At 42.2% G+C, this 19,044-nt stretch overlaps 1 protein-coding gene across 1 annotated transcript in view; it reads right to left on the bottom strand.

Moving 5' to 3' along the window:
- RET (ret proto-oncogene) overlaps positions 1-13,524 on the bottom strand; it is an 87,145-nt gene extending 73,621 nt beyond the window's left edge. The window contains exon 1 of the mRNA XM_042863513.1: positions 13,475-13,524. Within this exon, the coding sequence (XP_042719447.1) occupies positions 13,475-13,511 (37 nt within the window). The 5' untranslated portion in view covers positions 13,512-13,524. The remainder of the gene's footprint in view (positions 1-13,474) is intronic.
- Between the last annotated feature and the right edge of the window lie 5,520 nt (positions 13,525-19,044).

Here is a 19,044-nt window from a genome sequence, read left to right as displayed (position 1 = left end):
CAATATCCACCTATTTTTTTGAAGTGTTCTGTAAGAACCAGTTCTGAGCCCTCCATATGTGAGGGAGGCAAAACATCCGAAGCAGATGGCTGTAGATATCTTTAAATGGTGCTTTTGCAACATCTGAGCTCAAAAAGAAGCAATGTCCCTCTGGCTATTCACACCTCAGATCACTTACTATTTTACCTTCTATTAACTAAAGTTTCCTACAGCTACTCCAGTACTGTTTTTCCCTACTGTATGTGCCATCACTCAAGCTTTCTTTCAAGTATTCCAGTGTATTTCCTCCACTTTGTGCCAGCCCCATTACATCATGAGGTTACGTTATACATGCTCGATTGTACATACAATGTGCAGAAAAGGTTCTTATTGATGGTAGCTTTCTGTAAACAAGAAAACTAAGAGAGTGAGACAGAGAACAAATCTGTATTACAGCTGTTAACTGAACTTGAGCTCTGATCTAAGCAAGCTAAAATGCAAACCTCAAATTTATCCTACTCCTATGCTCATTGCTTTATTTATCCTCGCACTGCTTCAGTTGTTTACTTTCCAAAATATAATAGAGAGTTTTAAATAACAAAGTTCATCTGGAGAATAAACAAGTCTAAGGCCTTTTTGAATGCTGTGGTGAATTGTAATGCTCTCCTGCCAAAACAAAGTATGAAGCAGGAACTAAGAGCAGCTGTTGACTGCACTGTGGACATACTAATGCTGAAGCAACCTGCTCTCAACACACACCTGTGTTCGCTTCAGGGAATCACTATCTAGGTTAGTTTTGCAGCATTACAAATACAAGCGTACGGACCCAATAAGCAGCGTTGGGCAGTTTGTTGCATTTCAAAAATGTGAGACAATTCCAGTCAATCATCAGTTGGTAACAACACTCATTTCTGCCAGAAGAGTTAAGGGTGCCAATGCACAAACAGAGCAGACCTGCTTTTCTCAGCGGACAAACTCCAAGCCTTCACACAAAAGAGCTCACACTGGAAAACACCGAGCTCTCATGAAATGGATTTTTCCCAAACCACGGCACATTGCTCTTTGCCAGTTCACATGGCGAAGGAGACAGCAGCACAGGAGGAGTGGGAACTATGAATTCCTTTGAATTGATTTATTTCATCTGTCATCATACACCCTTTAAATATGCTTTGTGCATCAAACCGTAAAGTTGACGGGTGAGGTACAGGGCAGAGAGCTACTAACCATTTGGTTTCCCCAAAATAAGTTACTTCCATTCAAGTATTGAAAGCACCAGAATTTGTGCTCCCCTTCAAACTAGCCAAAGCAGCAGTGCCAGGAATGCAAGTACAACAACAAATAAATAAATCCTCTCCCTCTTGCCAGGGCCCAAAGCAGGGAAGGGAGGAGGAAACAGAGAGTGAACAAAATACATGTTTTCTCACCAGTCCAGTCTGCTGTTTCAGAAAAAGAAGAAAAAAAAAATTAGCAGACTGTAATACAACACAGATGGAAAGCAGAATGTTGGCATACTACTGAATGTACATCTAGTATTCAGGTGCTGAAGCAGCACTGCCATACAAGCTGACTGCTTATGGTAATACTACAAGAAATCTTCTCTGTTAATCAAAGCTTAATGAACATGGGTTTTAGCATTACAATTCTAGCCTGCTATAATCTTCATATCAATTTCCTTTATGCTGTCTTTATGTTAGTAACAAAACCCACAAATGAAGCAAAAGACCAAGATTGAAACAGAATGACTGGCAGAACTGATCAAGCTGATGTTGAATGCTGTCCTACAACACATAGTGAGAAGAAAGGCAAAGGCAGGTGCTTGAGGGAAGAAGGCACAGCAAAAATAGCAATGGGAGGTAGGGAAATAAATGCATCACAAAGTCCTATTGTCATGATTTTAACACACATTCCTGACAACAAAACAACCAACCCAGAATATTACTATTTCTCTTCTCACTGATGACAGGTGATAGGATGAGGGGAAACGGCCTCAAATAGCCAGGGGAGGTTTAGGTTGGAACACTTCTTTACAGAAAGGGCTGTTAAGAACTGGAATAGGCTCCCCACAGAGGTGGTTGAGTCACCATCCCTGGATGTGTTTAAAAACTGTTTGGATGTGGTGCTCAGGGACATCATTTAGCAGTGTGGGTAAATGTTAAGGTAGTATAGTTGGTTGTGGTTGGACTTGATGATCTTGAAGGTCTTCTCAAACCTGAGTGATTCAATTCTACGATTTATGAAATGGAAAAAGCAGCAGGTAATGGACTTCAGTGAGAACAGGAAGATAAAGGATCTGGGCATAGCAATATATTGAGTGGAGAGATTCAGCCTAGAGGCAGCCCAGGTTTGCCAGAGCGCTGGGACGAAGCAGCCATCAGCTCCATGCAAGCAAAGCAGCAGTGTCACTGCTGTATGGGCACCTGTGGCCCATGAGGGGAAGCACTGGCACCAGCAGCCCACTCTTACCAGTATGCCTGTGCAAGAGCTAAATTTGGGGACAGAGAAAAATAATAAGGCAGGAAAGAAGCACTGTCCTCTCAGCGTTGTTCAAAGAGAATAGCGAGGGTTGACATTTCCTTCTAACTCCTATGCCCTCTCCAAACAAAACAATTAAGATCTAACAAAATTCCTCTTGCTTTTCTCATCACATACAAGCACAGAATCATAGAATTGCTCAGAATAGACCTTAAAGATCATCAAGTCCAACTGCAGCCTAACCACACTTCCCTAACTCTAACAACCCTCCAAACTGACTCCATATTTCCCTATGGACAGGAATATAATCTAAAGAAAACATAATTAATATCACATATCATCCAACTAGATCACAGTCAAAATAACAACCATGTAAACAAATGTACGTCTGTCTTTAGCCTGGTCCTCATCTCAGTGGCCTGTGCTTCACTACATGGTCTGATTAGCACTGCTTTGGTCTGAGGAGAAGTGCAGAGCTGTTCACAATGGTGTTTTTTTCCTAGGGAAAGCATCCATTTTCTATCATGAAATACAAATATTACACAAAATATCTAGAGTTGGGAGAGAAGAATGTCAGTATTTGCACAGTTGGTTTCTAAAGCCTGTCCTTGATCTGAACACATAAGTTGAGCCAGGACTTGTAGTAAATCGTAACCAGTCAAAATAAAACATTAACAGTAACCCTAGCAGCATGGAGCTGCACTGTGTGATTCGACACTGTGCTTAAATGAATACCAGAACAAATACATTCATCAGTAGTTCCATACCACAGTCAATAAAACTTTTCAATACCCTGTATTCAAGAGCACTATTGTTCAAGTAGCATCTCTGTTATTTTCACTTAGAAACATGTTTCTGCTTCAAACTAAAAAAAACACGCATAGCGTAATGCTTACAAACCCTATTTACTGAAAACAGTGCACCTCCCAGAAAATATTTCCTTTAATAACAAAAATTACTTTCCACATGAGACAATTCTATGTCTTTCCCACAGGCCACTTCTGAAAAACCCATTTGGTTACTCTGTAATGCAAATCTGCATTTCTTTTAATTGATAACACTGAAACAACAGTAGTCTTAACTAGAGAAGAGACATTATTTTATTTCCCCTATTTCTTGGCTGCCTCACTTTATTATCAGTGCCTGCAGGAGACTCCCACATGGCTTCTGGTGCAGAAGCAGCAAGGCTGCATCCTTTCTGCCTCGAAACAAATGGTCCTGTGCACTTTTTGGTCTGCCAAAGAACCAGATCCCATCCATTCAACCAACAGCATGTTCACCAGATTGACTAATCCAGCTCACCGGTTAAAATACAGTCCTGTCCACACTTGAGAAATCTTTGTGCCATCTATGAGCATAAGTCTTAAGGACCACTGCAGTTAAAAGTTTTCCAAAATGCGACAGGTTAGATAAACCAAAGATGTACCAAGGGAGGCTGAGTGCAAGAGCATCACCATATATTGAGTGGGAATCCTCACGTATGTGTCCAACCCACTACTTTTATGGTTTTATTGCCCTCTTTCTTGTTTTTAACTTGGGAATAAAACATATTAAAAAATAAAAGCTTTGCTACTTACACAAATTAACTACATCATATATTTCATATGCAGCCCCAAACAACTCACAGAATCACACAATGGCCAGGGTTGTAAGGGACCTCAAGGATCATCAATCTCCAACCCCCCGCCACAGGCAGGGCCACCAACCTCCACAGCTCAGGCAAGCCAGACAGTTGGACACCCATGCACGTATGATAAGGTCTAATACAGTTGAGAGACTTCTTCACAATGTCCAGAGAGAGAATGACATCTACAGGTATCAGTGCAGACTCTTTGGATTTCCCCTAGGACGGAGCCCGCTGAAGTTTCACTGATGCATTCCTCGTCCCACTGGCATCACACACAATCTTTGTTTCTAAAATGGCACTCTTTTTTTCTTCTTGCTCATTTTGCTAATATTCCCAAGACATAGCAACTCACCTTACTCACCCAGCTATGGACTGAGTGTTTATTCCATAAATCAGAATAAATATCATTCATTTCAACTTAAAACAGTCGTTCACCAGCAACAGACACCCAGACAGTAACGCTAGACTCCTTGAACTAACTATGAATGCCATTATGCTGAATCGTGATCCTAAACACACGTAACTTTTTTTTTTCCTGTGTTTTTGGTAAAAATTAAGGAGAATCAGGTATGAAACTCCACCAGTCAAAGCTGAGAGAGTAAACAAGTATTTGTGATTGTGCAAGCACAAGCAAATGGTATTTCAAGAAAATCAACTTGGCAGTCTATCCAACTCAAATTAACTCCTCTAATACTCCTCCAAGGTATGGACAAATCCAAGAGTTAACAATTTATGGTTATATTTAACAACAACAGGTTTCTGGCTGAACCAATATCCATCTGCTTAGTTCTGACACTGAAGGAACAGATTAGTTATCTGTTCTCTGGTACAGAGAAGACAAATAGACAGCTCCCCTCCCCATCCATAGTTTACTACGTGTAAAATCAAACAGCAATCTAATTAAAGGGACACACTGAAGAAATAAAGGAAAAGAGAAAGACAACAAGAGAAAGCAGCTCAGAAGGGAGGTCTAAGCATCTGTTAGGTTCAGTACATACAGTGTTACGGGGCACCACACTAGGAACAGGAAATAAATTCATCTGTCCAGCTTACAGTGAAATCACTAGAAATCTTTTCCAAGCAAACACATGTGTGCTATACTGATTAAAGAAACCAAACCCCTCAGACTGAAGATCTGAGGTAAACTAGATTTCTCTTAATTCTGCCACAAACATTAAAGAAAATGGATTTGCCATAAATATAAAAGTAAAGCAGTATGATAGATGATCCAATAGCAATCCAAGTCTGGCTGATTCTTCCTGACAGTGAAATGACTGGGAACACAATCCACTCTATTTACTTATTTATTTTTAATGAGTATTTAGACATCGCATTTTCTACCTATTTTATTTGCAGGCAATCCAGGTTTGAATCCCAGTGAGTATTTACAAAGATCAGAAGACCACAAGAATAATGGAATAATGAGGAAAAAGACTAAGGGCAACCTGAACTATTTCATCACAGTGGAGGAAAAAAAAAAAAGATAACAAATAGAGGCAGTGCAATCAATCTTTGACTCACATAAAGCAGTTTAAGCTGCTGTGAACTACTATAATTAATTAGAAATAACAAGAAGGTGCACATCATTATACGTTTCAGAAAATCCCAAGTACAAAAATCTCATTGCACCTGACTGCTGCATTCTCTGTATCAAACAACTTGGATTTACGTATGTAAACATCAGAAACGCATCGGCAAACATCACCATATGGAGGAAACAGAGATATAATGCATTTTCTGTTTGCTTTAGAAAGTTCACATCTGTGGGTAGCATCATCTAAGTTACAAGCCAATAACTTTCCATGTTCTGGTCATTCTCGCTTATCAATCCAAACCCAATTTGACGGTGCATAAAGCTCCGGGAGAAGGGCAACAGAGAAGGAATCACCTCTGAAAAACTTACACAGGAACATACTTGAATATTCTTCCCTTTCACATCATAAATTTAAAGAACAAGGAAACTCACATCTGTTCTAACTTAGAGATCGGTCTTAAAAAGCAAAGAAAAAGCGGTAGGTTTATTCCCATCTCATTTAGATTCGGGGAAAGGTTTCCGGAGCCGGCCCGAACAGCCGGTGGCACCGCTCCCGAAGGCGGGCATCCCGCCCGGTACTCACCGCCGCACAGCAGCAGGAGGCCGGCCGCCCCCCGCACCGAGCGCATCTTCCTGGGCCACCGGCGCTCCGGGCAGCAGCGTGCTCTCAAGCGGGCCGGCCCATACTCGAGGCGGGACGAGCCGAGCCGGGATGCGGACCGGGATGCCGCGAGCCGGCTCTTTCCCTCGCTCCTCCCGGACCCGACCCCGGAGACAGGAGGAAGCTCCCCGTCCCCTCAGCGGCGCGCCGGGGCTCTGCAAGGAGAAGCCGAAGTGAGAAGCGAAGCCGCGCCGCGCCGCGCCGCACCACGCCCGCCGCCGAGCCCCCCGCGCTGCCCGGCCCGGCACCGCCCGGCCCCCGGCCCCTCCTCCGCTCCCGCGAGGCTGCCGGGCCGCCCCCGCCCCGCCCCGCCCCGCCCGAGGAGCCCCCGCGGAGGGGACCCCGCCCCGAGCATCCCCGCGGGCGGCGGCGAGGTGCGGGGCGGGACGGGGCCGACGAGACGGAGAGCCGGACCGCTTTCCCCGGCCGCCCCCCGGAGGCGGCTGCGAAGGAAGAAGACCCGCGAGCCGCGCAAACACACCAGGTGCAAGACAAAGCGGGGACAGGCGCTGCGGCACCAGGATGGATACGAGTGGCCGCCTTCTCTCCCCCCCCCTCCCTCCAAACACATTAAACGCCTTGAATAATTAATCCTTGGGAGAGGAGGCAATTTTTTGCTTGCTGTTAGGAGGATGCTGAGCGAGATGAGCTCCACCTGGCAGGCAACCAAAGTAACCCGGAATGCAAGCATCCCGCTTAGCGGCCAAACGCCGCTTTTTAAACCGCAAGCGGGAAGAAAAAAAAAACACACATATATATCAAAGCAAGGCAAACAAAACCACCGTTCAACAACAGGTCGGCTTGCTGAGAAACGCGGCCGGAAAGCCGCTGCTCGCCAACGGCGGGCGGAGCGCTCGGTGCGCCGCGCCTGGACGCCGCACAGCCCCGGGACGGGCGCACACGGCTCCTGCCTGCCCGCAGGGCCCCGCCGGGAGCAACTCCCAAAGCCCCTTGGTTAAAGCCGGCCCTACGCATCATCTCTCCGCCCCGGGCGCTCCAACCTGCCGTGAAGATTTTTTCTTCTCCCCCGCCCCAAGCTGATGCCTCGCCACGGCCGCGCTGCTTGGAGATCCGGACGACAACATTCAAGCACCGAGCGGCAGCTACCGCTCTGCTCGTTTCCAGCCCTCACTCTTTGAAACGCCCTAGAACGAGCAAAGATGTGCACACGGCCAATGACACTGAACGTAAACTGTAATTTCACCCGGCAAGAACTGCTCTAGATTAACTACAAATCAAACGGGAAATTCTTCCTAGCCTAGTTAAGACTTCAGTTAAAATGCACAACACACCATCAAGCAAAATGTAAGAAACTGCCCTATAGAACTGGTAAAAGAAAGAAACCTATTTTCACTTTCCTGTGCCTCCACCAAGCATCCCCGTGTTCCCCTATGGGAAAAGAGTAACTCAAGTGCGAGCACACGGCAGGGAAAGAATGACTTTGAGATGAGTACCATTGAGTGCCATGCATTCATTGCGTTTGGAGCTGCCTGATGGACAGCATGCATGTAGCTTTTGCACACTTACACACGTGCAGAAGTGTCTGTGGGGCTTTCACAGCCATCTGATAGAGGAACCCAAGCATTTTTGGGATGCCTCCGTAAGCGAAGGGGAAGGCAAAGAAAGCAATATATAAAACATTAACATTAAATCAATGCTTCGTGGAGAAACGTCTTACGTTTAGTTGAGCTTTATCTTAAATCATATTTAAAAGCTAGCACTGTATACAAATCAATATTGATGCCATCTAAAATACACCACTATCATCTGCACTGATAAATGCCAGTTTCCAGCCAGGACAAAGTGACTTCTTGGAAGAATTTCAAGGACTTCCAATCTCTTCTGGCATCTCAGCGACTGAAGCCAAAGCTGTACTCCTGTGCCAACTTCAGGCTCTGCTCCAGTGCATTAAAACCGGTTTGAGATGCCATCGTGTTCGTCATACAAGGAGCAGAAGTAAGGTCACCGGAATCATTTTTTCATTTGATTTCCAGGCTTTTAAGTTAAGCAGATTTATACGTTTTCTAGGGTTCGTAGCTTACGCAGAGCACACATGGGAAAAATTTGCCAACTTGGATGAGAAAGGGATTAGATATTGATGTCTTCAGCATCCCAGCCAGCATGGCCATCACTCCAGCACTAAGGCAGTCACTGTCCTGGACTGAGCATTGTGTTTTATGCTCATCAATACGCCACAAGCTTTCACGAAGGAAAAAGTGACAGTGCATTGAGGAAGTGCAGTTTGGGCTGAAAATACAAAAGAATCAAACTGTAGAGTCTTTTGAAACCACGCAACAAAAATGGAGGAATTTTTCACCCAAAATTCAAATACCCATGTATCATATATCATTTCCATGAAACACTTTCTGGCCAGCCCTGTTTCCACAGCCATAAAAAGGCCCAACATGGACTGTGAAGCATCTGTCCTTGAGTTTAACAGAGAAGCACAAGCCTATGCCAGCACCTCTTCCAACAGTGAGCTTCTGCTCAGATGTACATAAAATGCACATTTGTGTCATTCACCTGTTTTGTTGCCTAAAGGCCTCCTGAAAACTGAAATCAAAACCAGCGTTGGTAAATGGGAAATAAAAAGCCAGGTGTCCTTAACTCTCCAGACAAGCTCAAGCTCTATAATGGTATCTCCCATCACTCCCAGCAAAAATACACTGGAAATAAATTGACACTTTCCTGCAGGCTGGTGCAATTGTGAAACTATAGCTCATAGTCATTTATTTCTGCTTTGCTTTGAGTCATTCATTTGGCACAGCAGATCAAGCTATTATTGTATTTTTTTCTTCTGTAAAGGCACCCTGAGATGTCTTGATATGATAATGCTTCCTGAAACCAATGCTAACTGATAACCATTTCTTAGTTTCATCAGAAGCCTGGGCTCATACTCAGGTAGCACCAAGACGGGACACTTGAGGGCGGTTTCACCTTTCCACGCTTTCCATACAGTCACAAATGAACACCAAAATATTTTCTTAGATGAAGCTCCTCCTAGAACATTGTGATTGACATCTTATTTCTGATCATTCGAAACTTAAACAAACTATTTTCCCCACAATTTGAACTTGGTTGTTGCGGAGTCTCAAAGTTGGAACTGCTGTTGATAACAGCTTTACTTTGGGACCAAATTGTCAAGCTATATATAAGATGGCACTGGACAGTTATTCTTCCTGAGGCAGATCTAATGGTAAACAGAGAGATCCTGACAATCACAAAAGATTTAGCTGTATGAAATACTTAATTCAAGTTGTTTACATGTTTTTCCACAACCCATGGGCTTCATTTTCTTATCGCTCTGTCTACTCGCTTCTTCCCCACTTAATACATAAAGCTGACAGTTCAACTGCCCAGCAGTCCACGCTACCTACTTGATTTTTGTCTATCTGAGGTCACTGAAGGAGCTAAGAGCAGAATGTTTTCCTGCAGTGCTCACTCAGACATGCTACAAAATGGTCAGAAAGCATTACCACCAGGAGAAAGCAGCAAACCCAAGCTGACAGATTCTCCATCATGACATCTGGGAAACACAACCAAGAAGATACTCCCTTCAAGAGGAAGTGAAGTTTTCTTCTGCAGAAATAATGTCACCAGCTGTCCTGATCACAAGTTTAGCCAACATTCCACCTTATCCAACGCACCAATTTCATGGCAAAGCAGGATTCTTGTGGAAGCACTAACAAAGGACTGAAGGAAGCAGAGATACGTGTGATGGAAAGCACGCTAGCAGATCAGGAGCCTGGAATTAACTAGGAAGAACCAAAATAGCACAGAGAACTGACTAAAGTACCATTCTTGTGAGCTGGCCACATCATGAAATAGTAAATCATGGCCATGAGATTCTTGGGCAAGACAGAACCTGTTGTCTGATGCCAACAGAAATCAGTGATAAAATTCTTGTCACATCACTGATCTACCTGAAACTTTCATCTGCTTAACTGTACCGCTGCAGATTAGGTTTAAATGCTCGAGTATTTCCATGCAAAGGCGAAACAAATTCCTCCCATACATGGCAACAACAGGTATTTTCATATATCATTTCCATCAAGAAGCTGATGTTCTCTTGCACCTGCCTTGTTACTTTAGCCCTGCAAATGGACAGAATTGACAGTGTATCAGCTTTTGTTCCATTGTTCTATCAACTAAGAAACCCTAGTGAACAAATTAACACTTAACAGCTGTACTTACTGCACAAGTTACAAATCACAATTCAAATCCCAATCTGATTTTTTTATACTCCCAGAATCATAGAATGGCCAGGGTTAGAAGGGACCTCAAGGATCATGAATCTCCCACCCCCCCCGCCACAGGCAGGGCCACCAGCCTCCACATTTGATACCAGACCAGGCTGCCCAGGGCCCCATCCAAACTGGCCTTGAACACTTCCAGGGATGGACGGGGCATCCACAGCCTCTCTGGGCAGCTGCTCCAGCACCTCACCACTCTCATAGTAAAGAACTTCCCCCTGACATCCAACTTAAATCTTCCTTCCCTCAACTTAAAACCATCTCCCCTTGTCTTGCTGTTATCTACCCTGTCATTGAGTTGACTTCCTGTTTATAGGCTCCCCACTACTGCAGACCAACAGGATTACAGAAGAGAGATTACAGCTGGCTGTCAACCTCTGGCAGTGACAATGCACACTGTTCCACGCAACAGAGCCTGCAACATTGCAAGGATGATGTGCACAGTGCATGGCAGCCAGCATGGCTATGCCACAGCTGCCATTCCATTGCCACAGGAATACCCCCCAGCTACTATCTAGAAGCGCAACATGGCTGATGACTCACGATTATCTCATTTGCAACAGCTCTTTTTGCTTGGAACCACACTATAACATCATCCCTATAGTCATAACCCACAAGCACCTTGGCATCGAGGCTCAACATTCATTGCATAACTCAAGAGGCATTAAATTCCTTATGGTATTGACAGACATTAGTATGATAAATCTCTACACACCAGTAGGAGCCACAAAGTTCTTCTGAACTTTGAAGACCAGATTTTTCTAGTTTTTAAACAAATACTTTGAATCTGTCTGGAAATACGCACAAGAACATACACATCAGAATTTAAATAGCAGGGGGTAGATGTTTTTCCAGAAGTTACAGTGCAACTAGTTAAAAAAATATATTGCAACTGGCGGCTGATAAATTAAAACCAGCTAACAAAACATAAAACAACTCAGACTCTTCTCCGTGTCCATTTCCAGAAAATAATGAACTGCTATAATCATAATGATAAAAAGTGGGTTTTTTTTCATCCTTGTTTCTTAGAATTTGGTGCCACCTGAGAATGCAAAACCTCTGTTGCCTACTTATTCATAAAGAAATACACCCCAGGTAATGGCCAAAGCAAGCCTGTTCTCACTGCCTAGCAAATACAGCCCTGGTGAGGCACTGGAGAGAGGTCAAAAATGTTAGAGGATGATTCTGCTCAACACAGACTCACAGATCACATTTTACACCTCAGCCTGAAGTATTTGTATGACCCTATCAGACACTCCATCAACAATCCTAGCAAAAATAGTGACAGCCAGATCAAGCTGTGATGCTTCCTAAATTCCCACTAAATATTTGTTAATCTCAGCTTCTGTTTTGTTTCTTCCTTGAAAAATACATAGTGAATTTGAAAAGATGGTCACAGCATGCTCTAGAGGATTCAAACCTTGAAATCAAATGGAAGGAGTTTCAATCATAATTATTTTTAAAATAATCAATAACATAGAGAAACCTACTCAAAATATACACATGCCTGAAGTTCAATATGAAATGTAATTAAATTAGGGCAGGGGAAAAAAACTAAAAACAACAACACATATCTTGAGCAGTACAAAATTTGAACTGCTCTAGGTTAAGCAACAAAGCCCTGGAATCTTTTCAGCTTTACCTTTTCCACACTTCCATTGGGAAAAGGTATCAATCTCCTTGCACAAACATTGCTGCATGCAGGAACTAGAGGAGGCTTGCCAGCTGCAGCTCAGAGTAGATTCACTACACACTGCAGTGCCCACCTGCAGTCACAAATGAGTTTCTGCCAGAGTCTTTCGGTCCTAGTTCAGTACCATGGGGAGATCCAGGAGGTTGGAAAAGCATGGCAGCAGCTGGCTTACCATCCTGCATGGGCTCCCTTACAGGTTGTATCCAAACAAAATCCACAGCAAAGCTGATGCAGAGCCCAGGGCTAAGAGTGTTGATGTCCTCATTGGAGCAATGCCTCCATTGTCATCCCAAGTCAAGCTTCTCTTTTGTCCTGTTTACCATCTGAGAGAGCTGAGAAACTGAACTGCAGTGACCTATCCTACAAACTACTATTTGACCTCTCCAGTGTGTAAAGTAACTATGACTTCTTGCATCATAGGGCACTTGTCCACTACATCGCATACACAAATCAGGCATGAACTCACAAATCATTCTGTCTTCCACAAAAGAAAGCGTTTGCAGCAGAAGTGTTAGATCCTGCTACCTTTACACATGATCCATCCCCAGAAGAAAAAGAAAAGCGCTTCTTCTATATCTATTTCTTTGTAGCTCAACTTTATGGCAACAGCAGGCAATGGCCCCAGTTGATATTAACTTCCATAGGTTCAGCATGGAACTATGACCACCTATGTTTTGAGGGATTTGCCCTTGTTTTGTGGGAAGCAGAAATTGGATAGTTTTCAGTCTCCTAAAGCATCAAATCAAATTCTGCTGGGGAAGACTCAACAAAATAGTGACCATTTTTTCAGTTAGGAATATAAGTATGAAGGCATGCTAAGTTAATGAAGAGAAGATCACATTCAATGGAATAACAATTAATTTAATCACTATAGGAATTAGTGTAAAAGTATCAGACTCAGGACTTACAAGGGACTTCACCTCTAAGTTAACCTGTATTGGGTTAAATGATCTACATAATCTGATTTACTTTCTAAACTATACGTTACAAAATTGTAATCATTAGAAACCAAGAAATACGATCCAAAGCTAATTCAAGAGATCTGCATGAATACTAAAATGTGTCTTTAAATATATGGTATCGTCGCCATAAAAGAAAGCACTCAGTCAGGTCACATCTTCATTCATACCACAGTTTATAGAAGCACATTTGCCCCTATGTCCTATCAATCTAACAGAATGTATTTGCCTATTACACATGCATGCAGTTTCTACATTTAAATAAAATTAGGTTTAAAATGAAATCAAGATCTCACCTGTGAGGAAATATGAGAATGAAGATTGCCCATACATTTTTCATTTCATGATCAGCAACATGTATCTTAATTCGAGTCCCAGAAGTCAGTGTCAGGAGTGGTGGTGGAACTGGTAACTTTCTGGCATCCAACCCAAAGATTTAATCTCCATCGTTTGGCTAATATAATACTCCTCTTTGTTTTTCCTGTGCATGGAGTACAGAGTCCTGTAAATGCAAGAATACAGAACTGCATATTATCTGACATTACTCTGCACAAGGGGAGTAAGCTCAGACTGAAAAGGTAAATTTTGAGTGCCTGATGATGATCTTTAAGGTTTTTTCCAACCTGAGCGATTCTGTGATTCTATTCTATGATTCTGTTCTCCATGAATACAAATTTTTCCAACACATCATTTCCTAAAAACATTTTTAAAAACAAAATTTAAGAATTGCACCATATGGAGTCACAATGAATGCGGCTTAAAGTTACCACAAAAGTTTAAACCACTGAAACCAACCATTCCAAGGGAAAATTGCAGCCTACGTGGATACAATATATTATAATTATACTAGATGCCAAGCGTAGTAGTGTAATCTGTTTATCCTTAAAACAAACAATCAACTTCCCCCCACACGCACATAAAGAAAGCCATGATGAATGCTTTCCCTATGGAACTCGATCATAGTTTGAGCTTAAAAAGAGCTAGAAAGTTATCAAAATGATTACGGTCAATAAGTGAGAAATGGATGTTAAGTCATGGCCAGTCCAATAGAGATTCACCCCAGGACGTGAGATTCCTGACCCACTGCCACCCTACATAGCCTTCAGGCTTTGCAGAACAGAAAACACACCTTTTTTTTTCTAGAGTGACAAGCCAAAACACTTTACTTACTGAATTTTTCTGCTTTCAGATAGAATATTTCTAAGTGAAATTATACCTATCTTCATGCACTTACAGAAATAACGTAAAAACTTGTAAGTTCATTGCAGTATTCCTTTGTGCTCTGACTTCCCTGAACTTAAAGAGAAGGAATCAGAACCCAGGGGAGAAAGTAAAGAGGAAGTTTAAATGCCTAAAGCAGATAACCAGAAGTAGGTTACTGTCCTACTTTTAATGTATGCATATTAGAAGATGACATTCATGTATGTCTTCCACTACGGATAGCTGGGCAGCTTCTCTTTTAAGTTAGAAACAGACTTTAAGTAGCTGAACTGACTGCGCTACCTGTTTGTTGTAGAGCACCCCGTATTTTAAGTGGGAGAAATTTATCTCCCTTGCAATTTCTCTCAAACACACACATGAAGGAGACAGTTTTTTGTTTCCAATTCATGACTATGTGGTAGCTCACAGTAATTCAAGACAGCTGTTTCAGTGTTGTTAGCAGGTACGGCAACATTTAAATATAACTAAGAGCTCAGTAAATACAAACAAGCAGGCTATATTTGATGAAAGGCAATGGTTGTGGAGCAGACACTGCACTCATTAATTGGAAGACATAATTTTAGACTGCTGGCTTTTGTCTCTTAGAATCTGGCAAATGGAATTTGTGAGATATGATCTGAAGTTATGTTTTCTTCCATTCCACTTAGTACACTGGAACATTATTCAGTTAGCACCTGAGAGAGACTGGTTTGACTGATCCAGGTAAACAGAAAGCAGGTAAATCAAGTGATTTATCAACTTATAATCAGCATTTTTCAGCTCCAATATTTTTAGTTAAACCAGACCTTTTCAGCTCTTCTACAATACATCTCATAGTAAGCAGGCACAGCTGGTCTCTGCACCAATAAATCAAATGTTGAAGGAGTAACAAAATATACACAGCTAAGGCAGAGAGAGGACAAAAGATTGTGATTGAAAGAGAAACCGTGCAGTGAACCCAAGAAGTCAATTTAGGGAGTCTTGACGTATTTCAGGAATAAATGCCTAGGAAGTGCTCCCATGGGGAAGGCAGTTTTGTCTTAATTTTTGTGTATGTGTGTATGTTGGTACCTCAGCAAATGCTTTACATCAGGCATCGCTGAATGAAAAGGTTGTCTGATGTACAGAAGAGCTGTCATCCTGCAACTTGTGATGGTTGAGGCTCTGTAAGAAGTGGAATCCTAGAGCAGAGAGTTGTGGGGATGCTGGCATACAGCTTGTGCTGACTTCTGCAGAGAGGAAATGCAGCCTCACGTTATACAGGCAGGCTGGTTGAAGTTGTGGTATTGCCACAGAAGCAATGGAAACTGAGAAGGAATCCCAGTTTAATACAGTTTGACTCCCTATATGTTTGTAAGTACTTACATACTATTTTGGAGGGAATTTTAATTGCACTCTGCTGATCGCAAACCCTGCTTTATTGGGAAAGTTGTTTCTTTTGTTTTGTTTTTTTTTTTTAAGGGGCACTGTATCTTTAAGTCACACAAAAAAGTATCTGAAGCAAATTATACATACATTTCTATGCTACTGGCCAGAAAATATGGAAAAGCATGGACTAAGTGAACTCAAGACTGACTTGATATAATCCTCTAAGAAGCTAAATGGGAGACCACGATTTGCACTCTTAGCACTTCTTGACGAGGTTCCACAGGTAACAGGATAGGAGATTAAGCAGCTTGTACTGAAGAAACATGTTAGACACTAAACTGGCAGACCTCAATACGCACCATCTATGAGGCCAGTGGGTAATATTGCCAGAGCTTCCAAAAGAAAGGGCCAAACACTCTTTAACTGTGTTAACTGCTCTAAAGAAACACTGATTGTCACGTGCTGACGTTTTGATCAACACAAAACTGAGAACATGAATGCCTGCTCTGCCAGAAGTCATTCCCAAGTCAGTGGGAGTTGAACAAGTTACAATGAACTGAAAATGATAAAAGCCACCAGCAGAAACCAACTGGAACCATGATATTAGAGCAGGAAGTTGGAGAATCACATTATTGATGAGCTTTTCTGTCAGAATCTTTTAAAGCAAACAAAATATCAGCAAAAACAAAAACACTATCCAGAATCATATTGCAGAGGACTGATTGCCTTAGATATGTGACATCTTAGACTTCAAGGTTTAGACATCACCTGATGATGTCCCACAGATCCTGAATTGGATTGGTTTTAGCTTAGGAGTATTGCTCCAGAATATGAATCAGACTATTTGCTGGATGTCTTTATACAGCCAAGGTTATTTTGCTTTATGTCTTCATTGTGAATCTGACCCATCCTTTCTGAATACATTCTGAAATGCCATTGTGCTGGGTCAGCAACATCTGTCCCTTTAAACTTCCTGTGATTGCCTGTGAGTCACAACAACAGAGAATAGTTTTCCCTCCAACGAATACTTGAAATAACAGACTGCAAATAAGTTTTTATTGATTATTGCCATAAAAAACTGCAGTGACTTCATAAACATGATTCAGACTTTAGACAGATGACTTAACGTCGCTACAGAATTCTGCATGAACAGGAATTCAAAATATCTCCTTCTGTGCGATCACACTAAAAAATAATGCTCCAAACTTTTCCAGTTTTGAGCACTGAAGTACTCTTTCTGGTTGTTCACCTCTTCTTGTACTCTTCTAGACAATTTTTCATTCTGCTGTATGCATCTTCTGCTAACTGTTCAAGCACTTCTCTGAAGACTGTAATAGAGACACAAAGCTTCTAAGGCTAACATGAGTCACAGTGAGATGACCTGAGGGATATGCATCAGCAGCATAGTGGAGTGATGATTCCATCCATCAGGACACCCTTAGGCAGGATAAACTCTGTCTTTATCAAAGTCCTGCCCAACAGCTCAGTACCAGTGTAGAATGAAACATCGGGACTGACTTGAGGTTTAGCTGTACATAATCCACACGCATAAGTCACCTGGTGAAGTTGAGATACCAGGGCCAAACTGTCTCCTAGGTTTCAGACTTCTGGTGTCTCAATGAATTCTGGTGGCAGTGGCCCAGAGCCTGCTGACAGAGCCCGCAAGAATGGCCTTTTCACTCTGAGCTGCTCAGCAAGCCTGGGAAAGCTGACTTACTGCTGCCTCTGACCTAGTACAAATTGACAAGCAGCTCACATATGGCTCACATCAGCCTACGATCTATACAGTCAGAATCTAAAGCTAGCCCCAGGTGTTAAAACCTGTGCCATTTGGGACAGGAATGATGATGGAGTTTAAAGGCAATGGGAATAGAATCAGGCAATTTATTTCCCAAGCAGAATATTTCACCTGGTCAAATGTTTATTCCCTAAGCATTATTTCGCTAAAAATCACATAATAATGTTTTAAGTGTACATTACCAGCTGTCTTCCTGTAGGCTGGACGTGCCTGCTCTAAAGCATGGATCCGGCATGGATGATTTTCCCTTCCATATATTATCTACTTCACAGCTTTTGCATGAGGCTGCTCTAAAGCCTAGCAAACATTTGTAGCTGGAAATATTATGTGCACCAAGTAATTATGGTGATACTCGTCATTTGTTGAAAGCAGATCATTCATTAGCTACCCAAAATAGCTGAATGGCACAAGAAACTGCAGCCAACAGTAGCAGAGAAGCCACCAGGTAGTAAAGGAAAGAGCTGTGGTGCCTCAACAAAGATGGAAACTTTCCCATTTACACAGTTACTGTTACAAAAACTTCACTACTTCTTCCAATTTAAATGCCAAGAATACAGCAAACACATTACAACCATTCAAACAACGTATTTTGTTTATACTGCTACTATGCAATAAAGTCTATAATTTATCTAATACAAACACAATACTTCTCATGAAAGTAATTCACAAGCATGGCAAATGTAATGTTCCACTAAAATAGTTCAGTTGGAAGGGACCTAAAAGGTCATTGAATGTGTCTGCCTGAACATTAACCACACCCTCTCTATTCTCACAAATATATTGCTCACTTGGAATCAGTAAAAAACAAATCATTTACTATCAGAGACCACAAAGGTGGATGGTGAAATAAAGTTAGCTGCCCAGAGCTGGTAGCATAGCTGGGAATGTGGTTCGGAGTCCACATCTATAGACCTGTTAATTGTATTTGGCAGGCAGGAAGAGGCAAAATGTCACCAAAGTTAGGGTAGAGCCCCAAGTAAGCATTATTGCATATGTTCTCTGTCCATTCTGTGTTTTAGCATCTTCACAAAGCACCCACAGGCTGACATACTGGATGACAGGCTGCTTCATCTTAAATCAGCTTGATGTTGTCTCCATATGCTTCTATCCCTTGAAAATCACTAAGATGTAACTGATTTTGATCCTGCTGAGGCTGGTCAGATTGCTAGGCCTGTGGATGGACTGGTGAGCATCTGAGGGGGACTTCAGTCACATTACTGTTTTGATGTTCTTGGTCACCAGTCTAATCAAATGCATATGCCTCATGAAGCAACCAAGCACGCCTGGATGTTTTCTGAATCGAGAGCCATGATCGCTGATAGTCACTGGACATAAAATAAAAAGCATTCAATGATAGAACAGTATAAGCTACTGAGATGAAGAAAAATCAAATCTAACCCTGGAGGAATTGCTTGGCTTATTTGATTAACTTATGCTCTGTTTTATTTAAGGTTCACACTTAAAAACCTTGCATACAAAGGTGTTGCAACCCTTTGTGCA

This window comes from Lagopus leucura, unplaced genomic scaffold (assembly GCF_019238085.1).
Source record: "Lagopus leucura isolate 7727_CA_CO unplaced genomic scaffold, USGS_WTPT01 Super-Scaffold_739, whole genome shotgun sequence".
Lineage (NCBI taxonomy): Eukaryota > Metazoa > Chordata > Aves > Galliformes > Phasianidae > Lagopus > Lagopus leucura.
This window is presented reverse-complemented; position numbering and strand designations above follow the sequence as displayed.